The following is a 12,410-nucleotide window of genomic DNA, read 5'->3' as shown; positions in this document are numbered from 1 at the left end:
TCTGATCACTTGGAGGCCCGTCTGTCTTTATTATTAACATTATAGTGGCCACTAACAACTAAAGTAAACAACTGCCAGGTGGATGTCTTGTAATTAGTGTTTCTTTCATGAATTATCATCAACAGGATGTGTTTATGAGTATGTGCTGATTGGAGAGGAGATTGTGAAGTGATTAATTCCAATTCACTCAGCTGTCATCCTAGGATTTTCATAGGCGTTAATTAGTCAAAGGCAATTAGGCTGGACGACCGGGCGACACAAACAACAAGGTCTGCTCTCATTGCACTAATGAGCATATGAACAAGTATGTTTTGTATATAAACTGCAAATTAACCCAACAAGAAGCAATTAGATCATATTTCTGGCACCCTGCCTCACTATGACATGAAACAGATTAGACTAGAGGAACAGACTAATTTTTGCATCACTTGGGATTCATTGCAAACCCTGCCACTCTCCTCAGATTGTTATCATTTCAACCCACTCATGACTTAATGATATAATGACATTCTTCTGCCCACTCCTACCCAATTTAGGTCTAAATTTTAAATGTTTACTCTTCTCAGCAATGTGTCTTTTTATTTTAGACTTCATTTTTGTCATTAAGTAGGAGGAAATTTTAATTACAAGACCACAAATCACAGCACAGGTCGCTGCTTCTCTTGTTTACAGTAAATGCAAAATTTAATAATGCAGTGAGGAGAAATAGTTTTTTTTTTATTATTTCACTCTAATGCTTAAATACTGTAAGACAATTACTATATAAATAAAATTTAAAATGTAATCGCTGTTGGGCAGAAACCTTGCATCTCCATATTTCATTATTTGTTTTCATAAATCATTGATATTTGTCAACCTTAAATTTTGCAAACCCTGTCCCTAACCTCGTAACTCAACTGGATCCTTGAACTGTCGGTAAAACATTATAACTCCACACTGCCTCAACATGCCGTTTCACACCCGTAAGACCTTCGTTAATCTTCAGAACACAAATGAAGATATTTTAGTTGAAATCCGATGGCTCCGTGAGTCCTCCATAGGGAGCAATGACATTTCCTCTCTCAAGATCCATAAAGGTACTAAAAACATATTTAAATCAGTTCATGTGAGTACAGTGGTTCAATATTAATATTATAAAGCGGCGAGAATATTTTTTATGGAGTGCCAAAAAAAACTAAATAACAACTTATATAGTGATGGCCGATGTCAAAACACTGCTTCAGGAAGCATCGGAGCATAATGAATCTGTGTGTCAAATCTGCAGTTCGGAGCGCCAAAGTCACATGATTTCAGCCGTTGGCAGTTTGACAGCCGATCTGAATCATGATTCGATACACTGATTCATAACGCTCCGAAGCTTCCTGAAGCAGTGTTTTGAAATCGGCCCACCACTATATAAGTCGTTATTTAGTTTTTTTTGGCGCTCCAAAAATATTCTCGTCACTTTATAATATTAATATTGAACCACTGTACTCACATGAACTGATTTAAATATGTTTTTAGTACCTTTATGGATCTTGAGAGAGGAAATGTCATTGCTCCCTATGGAGGCCTCACGGAGTCATCGGATTTGAACTAAAATATCCTAATTTGTGTTCCGAAGATTAACGAAGGTCTTACGGGTGTGAAATGGCATGAGGGTGAGTAATAAATGACAGAATTTTCATTTTTGGGTAAACTAACCCTTTAAGGCCCGTTATAAACTATAAGAATAAGTATATTAGCATTCACACCAGTGGACGATAACGTTCCGTAGTTTTGTCGTCTGCATGCTTGAGCTCTTTAAAGCATCATTTTGATGTAAAAAAGCCTAAATTCAAACTGTTTATCATATAAAGGAGATTTGGACTAAACCACTCAATTCATATGGATTAATTTTACGATCTCTTTATGAGATTTTTGAAGTGTCAAAGTTTCAGTTGCGTAACAGTCTATGGAGGGACAGAAAGCTTTCAGATTTCATCAAAAAGATCTTAATTTGTGTTCTGAAGATGAAACGAAAGTCTTACGGGTTTGGAACATTATGAAGATGGGTAATTAACTTTAATTTTTGGGTGAAGTAACCCTTTAAACAGCCCACTGTGCCACAGCTCTGGCATTGTAAAATTTAGACACAGAGTATAGTATATTGTATTTTGTTCAGAGTTAACAGTATATTGTTCACTGACAAAGAATTCAACAATTTCTGCTGGCTTCAAATGAAAGGAGGGAAAGGGGACTTCTGTGAACACTTAAAGAACTCAATGGATTCAAAGATTTTTGCTGAAATTAACACTTTAAACAAATGGATTCACAGAAATGTGAAAACTAAAAAAACATTACAGGGAACTGAGAACTAAGCATAAAATAAAACTACTCTCAGACAGCCTTCGTCCACCAATAATAACCTGTTCCCAGCCTACACATCAGAGAGTCCCATGCTGCCACAAATCAAATACAGCTGTTAGAAATCTAATGGAGACCTCCAGAACTCTTAATACTCTTTCTTGTTTCTTCATCTCCAGGGATGAATGGAAAAATACGTTACTCGTTTGAGGACTCTGCTGGAGGGATGTTTTCAATTGAGGAGACCTCAGGAATTATCAGTTTAGAAAGGTCCCTGGACAAACAGACGAAGGCCATGCATGTGCTGAGGATACGTGCTACAGACCAAGGCTCTCCCCATAGACTCTCCTCTCTCAGCTCTGTAGTGGTGACAGTGCTGGACGCTAATGACCATCCACCAGTGTTTGAGCACAGGGACTATGTTTCCACAGTTCCTGAGGATGTTATGGTAGGGACTAAGCTTCTGAATGTCTTTGCTGCAAGCAGGGACAGGGAAATTACTTCCCAGACAACGTACTCTATCACCAGTGGCAACGAGCAAGGAGCTTTCCGAATTGATTCACAGACAGGTGACACACACACACACACACACACACACACACACACACACACACACACACACACACACACACACACACACACACACACACACACACACACACACACACACACACACACAGTTTCCCCTCTGACAGTGTCAAAGAGGACTCCACTGTGGATTTGGGGATCTAGTGAATGTTTATGTTTGCAGGTGACATCTTTGTGATGGAGCTGCTGGACTATGAGGTGTCTCCGCAGCACTACCTGACAGTGAAGGCCACCGCCAGAGGGAAACAGTCACTCAGTGACACAGCTACTGTTACCATTCACCTCATTGACATCAATGACAACAGCCCTGTGTTCAGCCAGAAGATCTACTCAGTTGTAGTCAGTGAGGACACCAGACTCGGGAGCACAGTGCTGACGGTAATTGTTTTGCAAATGTTTGCATTAAAGTGTTAGTTGACCCAAAAATGAAAATTCTGTCATTTATTACTCACCCTCATGCCGTTCCACACCCGTAAGACCTTCGTTAATCTTCGGAACACAAATTAAGATATTTTAGTTGAAATCCGATGACTCCGTGAGACTTCCATAGGGAGCAATGACATTTCCTCTCTCAAGATCCATAAAGGTACTAAAAACATATTTAAAACGATTCATGTGAGTACAGTGGTTCAATATTAATATTATAAAGTGACGAGAATATTTTTGGAGCAACAAAAAAACAAAATAACGACTTATTCAGTGATGACTGATTTCAAAACACTGCTTCAGGAAGCTTCAGAGCATAATGAATCAGTGTATCGAATCATGACTGACTCATGACTGGCAGTTTGACTCGTGTCAAACTGCCAGCGGCTGAAATCACATGACTCTTGCGCTCCGAACCGCTGATTCGATGCGCTGATTCATTATGCTCCAATGCTTTCTGAAGCATTGTTTTGAAATCAGCCATCACTAAATAACTCATTTTGCTATTTTTGGCACTCCAAAAATATTCTCATCGCTTTATAATATTAATATTGACCCACTGTACTCACATGAACGGATTTAAATATGTTTTTAGTACCTTTATGGATCTTGAGAGAGGAAATGTCATTGCTCCCTATGGAGGCCTCACGAAGCCTTCGGATTTCAACTAAAATATCTTAATTTGTGTTCTGAAGATCAGCTAAAGTCTTACTGGTTTCAAATTACATGAGGGTGAGTTCTTAATGACAGAATTTTCACTTTGGGCGAACCAACCTTTTAAGATACATAGGTAGTTATGTTTTAAGTTTCAGGTTCACTTTCACATCACAATATGATCTGTTTAACCAATCACAAAGCCTGTTTACCTATTAACCTCCCCAAACACCCTAGCAACCATCTAGAAGTGCCCTGGTAACCACATACATAGTAACAAGCTAAAAATCCTTCAGAATACCAAACGCATAACTGCTTGACAACCACTCCAGACACCCTGGCATTGTGCCGGCAAGTTTTGTGTGAGCAGTATGCATCAGTCTAATTAAAATGATGAAATGGTATGTTGATTGTGTTGCTAAACCAATTTAGAAATATGTGGCATATATAGTTTATGTGAGATAAAGCGATTTTCATCAAGTGTAATGATCCTTTTCCTTAGGTACTAGCAAATGATATTGATGGGCATTTAAACAACCAAATCCATTATTCCATTGAGAACAACAACCAAACATTTCCTTTCCTCATGGATGCAGTCAGTGGTGAACTTCGACTTGCCAATCAGTTGGATAGGGAAAAGGTAATGCTTTTTGAATAATCTTCCCCTTCACTAACCAAAGGTGGGCTTTGAAATGATATTCACAAGTCTTGATAACAGTGTTTCTAATTCCTTTGCAAAAGCCAAGGATGACTCCACCTTTTTCTTCTTGTTTAAATTAGGTAGCAAGTTACATGCTGACCGTCCTGGCCTCCGACAGTGGAAATCCCCCCAAGTCCGACAGCGCTGTAATCAACATGGCTGTGTCTGATGTGAATGATAATCCCCCTGTCTTCTCTCAGGCTAACTACAGTCTCGTCATCCAGGCAAGACCACACTCTCCTGTAGAGTAGGGCAAATTAAATCCTACACATCTTTTCTTACTCCAAGCCTGAGCTCTCAGTGAGAGGTGATGGTGTAATCTCTCAGGCCTGTTGGAATGATTCTGGTATTTTTCTCTCTTCGGTAGGAGAATCTGCCTTCAGGGGCCAGTGTGTTACAGCTCAATGTGACAGACAATGATTTCCCCCAAAATGGGCCCCCTTACTCCTTTAAAATTCTGAAGGGTGATGAGACAATCCCCTTCAGCATAGACCAGCAGGGTGTGGTAAAGACAACTGGACCGCTGAGAAAAGGCCAACACGTACTCCAAGTGCAGGTGAGAACTGAGCTTTGCTTTGTTCATTTGTTTGTTGTGTAGCAGTCCTTCAGGGGACTTTTAAAGCAGTGTTTCTCCAAATGGACTTCACAGATGCCTGCTGTGGGTCCTTCACAAATAGCCAGAGGACCGGAAACCTCACTGATAGAGTGCAACGGTTCTGAGTTAGGCGCGTTCCTGGGTCAACATATTTTGTTGATCATGGAACAACATTCCTGTCTAAAAATTTAAAGGTGCCCTAGAATTAAAAATTGAATTTATCTTGGCATAGTTAAATAACAAGAGTTCAGTACATGGAAATGGCATACAGTGAGTTTCAAACTCCATTGTTTCCTCCTTCTTTTATAATTCTCATTTGTTTAAAAGACCTCTGAAAAACAGGCGAATCTCAACATAACACCGACTGAGGTTAAAGTTACCATCGTTTCTTACTGTATTCACGGAGACAAGAGCCGTCAATATTTTAATTTTTAAACACTTGCAGTCTGTGCAAGTGTAAACACAACTTCATTCTTTATAAATCTCTCCGACAGTGTAGCATTAGCCGTTAGCCACAGAGCACTATCAAACTCATTCAGAATCAAATGTAAACATCCAAATAAATACAATATTTACATAATCCGATGTATGCATGCAGCATGCATGACGAACACTTTGTAAAGATCCATTTTGAGGGTTATATTAGCTGTGTGAACTTTGTAAATGCACTGTATTATAGTCGACAGCTCGTGGGGCAGGGAGTGCGCGATTTAAAGGGGCGGCGTCGAGTGAAATCAGTGCATAGTTAATGATGCCCCAAAATAGGCAGTTAAAAAAAAAAATAAAAAAATCTATGGGGTATTTTGAGCTGAAACTTCACAGACACATCCAGGGGACACCTTAGACTTATATTACATCTTTTAAAAAAACGTTCAATGGCACCTTTAATCATAAAGGTGATTCATTGCTCCGCCTCCAAAACTCGTACTCCAATCCTAACCACCCTGCCCCGAGTCACTCTCGAACTCCCGACTGATTGCCGCTGGCGAATGCACTATCAATGATGCTAAACACCACATTCTCTAGTGATTGTTAGTGTGCAGTAGTTTAAAGGTGCTACAGAGGATCTTTTCGTCGACTGAGAAACCAAAGACTGTTAGTGAGTTTTTGAAATGAGCACATGCATAAGAACACCCCCCCTCCTTCACAGCTCATTTCGAGGGAACGCCTCCCAAAACTCGTGCACGAGTGTTTACCACCGGCATTCGCTGTGTCGTGTTAGTGGATTCATTATGTCGGACTCACCGCAGGTAACTCATAATCTGCAGTTGTTACTCCTGTCTCCGGACAAAAACACTGCATGCGGCGGCTGTGGAGTGTGGAAAGTTACTGGAGCGCGCAACCGTGCACGTCTCTCACAAGGAACGTAATGGCAGTGATTGACAAGCCAGAGGGCCAATCGTTTACGCGATGATCGTGTAAACGATTGGCTGATGTTTTTAAGGCCCTACCTCGTGCACAGATGATGTATATTAATATTATTCCTTTCAGTGCACCTAATAAATAGTCTTTTATCAGTAAGTAAAGACAGTAAGTAATATTGCAAAAATGTATAAAACAAAACATCCTCCGTAGCACCTTTAACAGCAAAACTCTCACTATCTGGCCACTGTTAAACACGCAATGCGAGTGGATGTGTTTATCACCGCTGACACGCAACAAAATGCTTCAAGAAAAATAAAGCGCAGTTGATGAACGAATGACAAGTAAGCACAAAAAATTAATGTACAGTACATAAAAGTAAATACAAAGTGTTTGTTGTTAGCAGACAATCAAAACCCAGTGTACTCACATGAGTAGCAGGATCAAAGCAGCCTCCGCGTCTGTTTTCAGGCTGTCCCACTTAGCTCTCTACAGCACTGGAAAGCTTTTCTAATATAAATGTGGGTCTTAAAACGCTTGCCCAGGCATAAACCTTCATTCCAGTGATATTCTTTTGAGCTCTTTTGTATTTTGTCCCATTTCTCGTTCTGCAGTTTTTTTTATTATTATTATTTTCAAATCTCCCTCTTTCTCGTTCTCTCTCCTCGACCGTCATACGCCCCTAATGCTGATTGGTTAGACGTTTGTTGTTGGTATCGGCCTGACTAACTTCCAAACAGTGTTTTTGAAATACTACTGAGTCCCCCTTTAACCAGTGTCTCTATACACATTGGGCTCATGACAGGGTTCCTTGGCTCAGAGTTGGAAAAACCATGCATGATCAGAAGGTTATAGCCTGATTTGTAGGCTGAACATTATGTATGTAAATCTAAAAATACATTTGGTATTGAATCAAAAACATGCACAATTCCTTTATTGATACCACCTGTTAGTAGAAGATTTCATTGTGTATGATGCAGACATTCTTAAAGATTCATGTGTTGAATGTTCCCTCTTGTGTTGAACAAGTGCCATAGCAGGCAAGTGAAAACACTTTTACTGCCTTCCTATCCAAAATGCCTGGGACAGAATTTGCTTACATTAAACATGTCATTTTATAATAAATTATAGACACATTTATATTTAATTGATATTATTCTGTCACATTTTATATTATATTTACACTACCGTTCAAAAAGTGTGGGTCAGTAAGACCAAAATTAGATATTTTAGATTGTAATAATATTTCACAATATTTTTACTGTGTTTTTGATCAAATAAATGCAGCCTTGGTGAGAAGAGACTTCTTTCAAAAACATTATAAAACCTTACTGACCCCAAGCAGTAGTTTGAATGGTAGTGTATATATTTTACATGTTTTCATTTAAAAATATTATTCACTTCTTAAAAGATTAGTTGATGTATGTTCAAATTTGAATAAAATGACCATATTAAAAGTTTCATGGAATATTGAACTATATGTACAGTACAGTCCAAAAGTTTGGAACCACTAAGATTTTTAATGTTTTTAAAAGAAGTTTCGTCTGCTCACCAAGGCTACATTTATTTAATTAAAAATACAGTAAAAACAGTAATATTGTGAAATATTATTACAATTTAAAATAACTGTTTTCTATTTGAATATATTTCACAAAGTAATTTATTCCTGTGATGGCAAAGGTGAATTTTCAGCATCATCACTCCAGTCTTCAGTGTCACATGATCCTTCAGAAATCATTCTAATATGCTGATCTGCTGCTCAAGAAACATTTAATGTGTACAATTGTACAAAATATTTGTGTACAATATTTTCTTTTCAGGATTATTTGATGAATAGAAAGTTCAAAAGAACAGTGTTTATCTGAAATCTAATCTTTTGTAACGTTATAAATGTCTTTACTGCCACTTTTGATTGATTTAATGCATCCTTGCTGAATAAAAGTATTCATTTCTTTCATTTCTTTTCAAAAAAATAAAAATAAAAATTCTTACTGACCCCAAACTTTTGAACGGTAGTGTATAATGCTACAGAAGCTTTGCATTTCAGATAAATGCTGTTCTTTTGAACTTTCTATTCATCAAGGAATCCTGAAAAAAAAGTACACAACTGTTTTCAACATTGAAAATAATCATAAATGTTTATTGAGCAGCAGATCAGCATATTAGAATGATTTCTGAAGGATCATGTGACACTGAAGACTGGAGTAACGATGCTTAAAATTCAGCTTTGCATCACAGGAATAAATTACTTTGTCAAATATATTTAAATAGTACACAGGTATTTTAAATTGTAATAATATAATTAAATTATAATTAAATAAATGTAGCCTTGGTGAGCAGACGAAACTTCTTTTAAAAACATAAAAAATCTTAGTGGTTCCAAACTTTTGGACTGTACTGTATGTATAGGTTATGTATAAAAGTTATTGTAAACTATACTATAGTGTAAACTAAGGTTTCAATAACTATAACTTATTGAAACCTTAGTTTCAAATTTAAAATGAAAATGGTCTGTATCTGATTTCAGGTGTCTGACAATGGAAGTCCCCCACTGAAATCAGTCACATCTGTCAGTGTTCTTGTAGTACAGGCGAGTGTGTATCCTCCATCTGTGTTTTCTCTGGATGTTTTCATCATGATCTTGGAAGATGAGTATTTAGGAGGCATGCTAGGCAAGGTCCACGTCACAGATCAAGATGAATATGACACGCTCACATTCAGTCTGGAGCCACAGTCACACGACGTGTTCTTTGTCATCGGCACGGATGGCAGATTGTTGGCCCGTGGAGGCTTGGACGTGGGTTATTACCAGCTTGATGTCTCAGTCAGTGACGGCCGTTTCTCAGCCTTAGCCAATGTCACAGTGAATGTGCTGCGAGTCACAGAACAGATGCTGGACAGTTCTATTTCTGTTGGCTTTGCTGGCATCGCTGCAGAGGATTTTATCCAAGACCACTGGAAAAGCTTCCAAAAAGCCGTCCGGAGTGTAGCCGGAGTCCGCAGGGGCGCCATGCAGTTGATCAGTCTGCAGCCTGCGGAAACTGACGCCAGCCTGGATGTTCTTCTGTTCTTTGAGAAACCAGGACGAGGCGCCAGCGCGCTGGAAGCCCTCTCTCAGAAGCTCAACTCTTCCAGAGCAGCCATCAAAGAGATGACAGGACTACAAGTAGTGAGGGTTTTGAATAGCCAGTGCTCAATCTCTGAGTGTCCGGGTAGTATGTGTAGACAAGTGGTCCTGCTTAACCAGACCAGTATGGCCACATACAGCACTGCCCGAGTCAGCTATGTCACTCCCAAACACAACATAACAGCCAAATGCCTGTGCACAGGTATGCAATGTGACTGTTATTTTAATTTCCAATTTTATTTTATTTTTACTATTGTTCTAATATCAATAATGATAATTATTATTATTTTGAATAATTTAATCTCTAAAAAATAATTTTGAATTTTAATCTCTTAACTTTTTCAGACAGTAAGTGCCTGAAGCATGAAACCACCTGTGTAAACAACCCATGTCCAGAGGACTATGAGTGTGTGCCAGGCTTTGGAAAAGACAAACATAGCTGCATATGCACAGGTGGTACCAAAGTCAAATGCTTAGGTAACAGTGAATTCATTTCCTTATCAAATAAGACAGTGTCATCTTAAGGACCGATCGCAGGTGCAGATTAAATTGTTTCCTGCTCACTTAATTAATAATCATTTGCAAGCGTTTAGTGTGTAGTGTAAACACACATTCATTAAGTACAATAATAGGGGGTTAATGTTCAGCTATTTGCAGATTTAATCATTAGGTGGAGCAGTGTTTACATGCACAATTTAACACAAGGGTATGTTTTCATAATGTGGAGAACGGCAGCTTCTCTTGAGTGTGATCTATGAGGTGTTTAACAGTAAATGAACTACAAGATAACAGAAGTGAATTTCTTCAGAGAAATGGGTATCCTCCATTATATCCTTAATGAGAATGTCTTACCAGATTTAATTATCTCTTGACTCCCACAACCACTTGTGTTATACTTCTTTTGTTTTAGAGTCAAGAGAGATTTTTGTAATTAAAAAAAAAATTACAATGATAACTTAAATGTCTGACAAAATACCATTTATCTTGTAAAACTATAAAATATTTGTGTAATATTGTTATTTTTATTACAGAATCAATAACTGTAGTTCTGTCATGACAACTCTTGGGAGATTGGTATGGTAATAGAGATTGCCATGGTAATGGATATGGCAGTGTTAATGTATTTGGTCTTGGCGGAATAGATCTGCTACGTTGCTGCAGAGCAAGTACAGAGTCTTGCTACTGCCAATACATTCACAGACATTGCTGTGAGCATGTAAGACATGGATTACAGTAAGCCCCGTAGCAGATCTATACAGGTAGAGCTGGGGAAGGTGGAGGGTTTCTGAAAGTGCGCTGCAGACTGCTAACAGCAACACTACCGGTATTTGTTTGAATGTTGAGCTGCAGTTCATTGGCTGCTGATGCAACAGCAACCAATCAGCTGTGCTATGTAGATAATGGCGTGATTGCTACCAAATGAATTCAAGACCTATCAGCCTGCGCATTCAAGAGTTTCATGCCAGAACTAGATAATAATGCAACCAAAAGCAAAACTCAGTAACTGCACATTAACTTCATTAACTATGCTCAGATTCAAAGAAAGCCAAGTGTGAAAACTTAGTTTTAGGTTTGCTGTAGTTTTGCCTTTGTAGGACAGAATTATATTGTAGTTGAAACATTTTAGTATGGGTATTCTGTGCATGACATTTTTTATAATTTTCCATAGCTTAAAATGATTTAGTAAGACATTTATTATTCCAGAGGTTTGTAAAATGGACACAAGCAACCATGATCCAAACTTAAATGTCATTTGTATTTATTTTAATTAATGTGCTACTAACTTTATTTTCTCTTTTTTCTCTATGTTGTAAGGAGGATCTTCAATGACATTTAGTGAGAGCAGCTATATTAAATATCACTTGCGTGAAAGCACAAGAGAAGTGAAGTTCACTCTCAAGTTAAAAACTCTTTCAAGAGAAGGAACAGTAATGATTGCCGGAAGAACAGGCCACATCATTCTAGAGGTATGAAAGAATATTAAATCACTGCTTGTTTTCATATGCTTAATTTGAAAACAATTACATAAATGTATACATAAACCCTAATCGAATCAGTTGTCCCTAGAGAAGTTTAAAAAAAGGGTAACACTTAACAATAAGTTCTTATTTGTTAACATTAGTTAATGCATTAGCCAACAATGAGCAATATACTTTTATTTACCTTTATTAATGTTAGTTATTAAAAATATTTAGTGCATTAATTAATGTTAACAGATACAACTTTTGAACTTTGTCTAATGTTGTTAACTAATGAAACCTTACTGTAAAGTGTTAATAAAAAAGTCTAGTTCACTCAAAAATTAAAATTCTATTATCATTTTCTCACCCTTATGTTGTTTTATGTTGTTATATACACATTTATTACTTCTGTTAAACACAAAAGTATGTATATTAAAGAATGTTGGTCACTAAAAAGTTTTGTCCCATAAAAAGTCCCATTGACTTCCATATATGTAAAAAGGTTCAGTGGAAACCAATAGGAACTAAATCTAGATTAGTTTAAAGTAGAAACTATGACTACAGTGGCATGAAAAAGTATGTGAACCACTTGCAGAATCTGTGAAAATGTGAATAATTTTAATAAAATAAGTAAGATCATACAGAATGCATGATATTTTTTATTTAGTACTG

The 12,410-nt window shown here is 37.6% G+C and overlaps 1 protein-coding gene across 1 annotated transcript in view; it reads left to right on the top strand.

The window, feature by feature from the left end:
- fat1b (FAT atypical cadherin 1b) overlaps nt 1-12,410 on the top strand; it is a 42,544-nt gene that overhangs the window by 21,777 nt on the left and 8,357 nt on the right. Inside the window, exons 14-21 of the mRNA XM_067393755.1 lie at nt 2,505-2,894; nt 3,077-3,291; nt 4,496-4,633; nt 4,774-4,917; nt 5,061-5,249; nt 9,178-9,979; nt 10,123-10,254; nt 11,593-11,744. Coding sequence (XP_067249856.1) covers nt 2,505-2,894; nt 3,077-3,291; nt 4,496-4,633; nt 4,774-4,917; nt 5,061-5,249; nt 9,178-9,979; nt 10,123-10,254; nt 11,593-11,744 — 2,162 coding nt within the window. The remainder of the gene's footprint in view (nt 1-2,504; nt 2,895-3,076; nt 3,292-4,495; nt 4,634-4,773; nt 4,918-5,060; nt 5,250-9,177; nt 9,980-10,122; nt 10,255-11,592; nt 11,745-12,410) is intronic.

Source organism: Chanodichthys erythropterus, chromosome 1 (assembly GCF_024489055.1).
Source record: "Chanodichthys erythropterus isolate Z2021 chromosome 1, ASM2448905v1, whole genome shotgun sequence".
Taxonomy (NCBI): domain Eukaryota; kingdom Metazoa; phylum Chordata; class Actinopteri; order Cypriniformes; family Xenocyprididae; genus Chanodichthys; species Chanodichthys erythropterus.
This window is presented reverse-complemented; position numbering and strand designations above follow the sequence as displayed.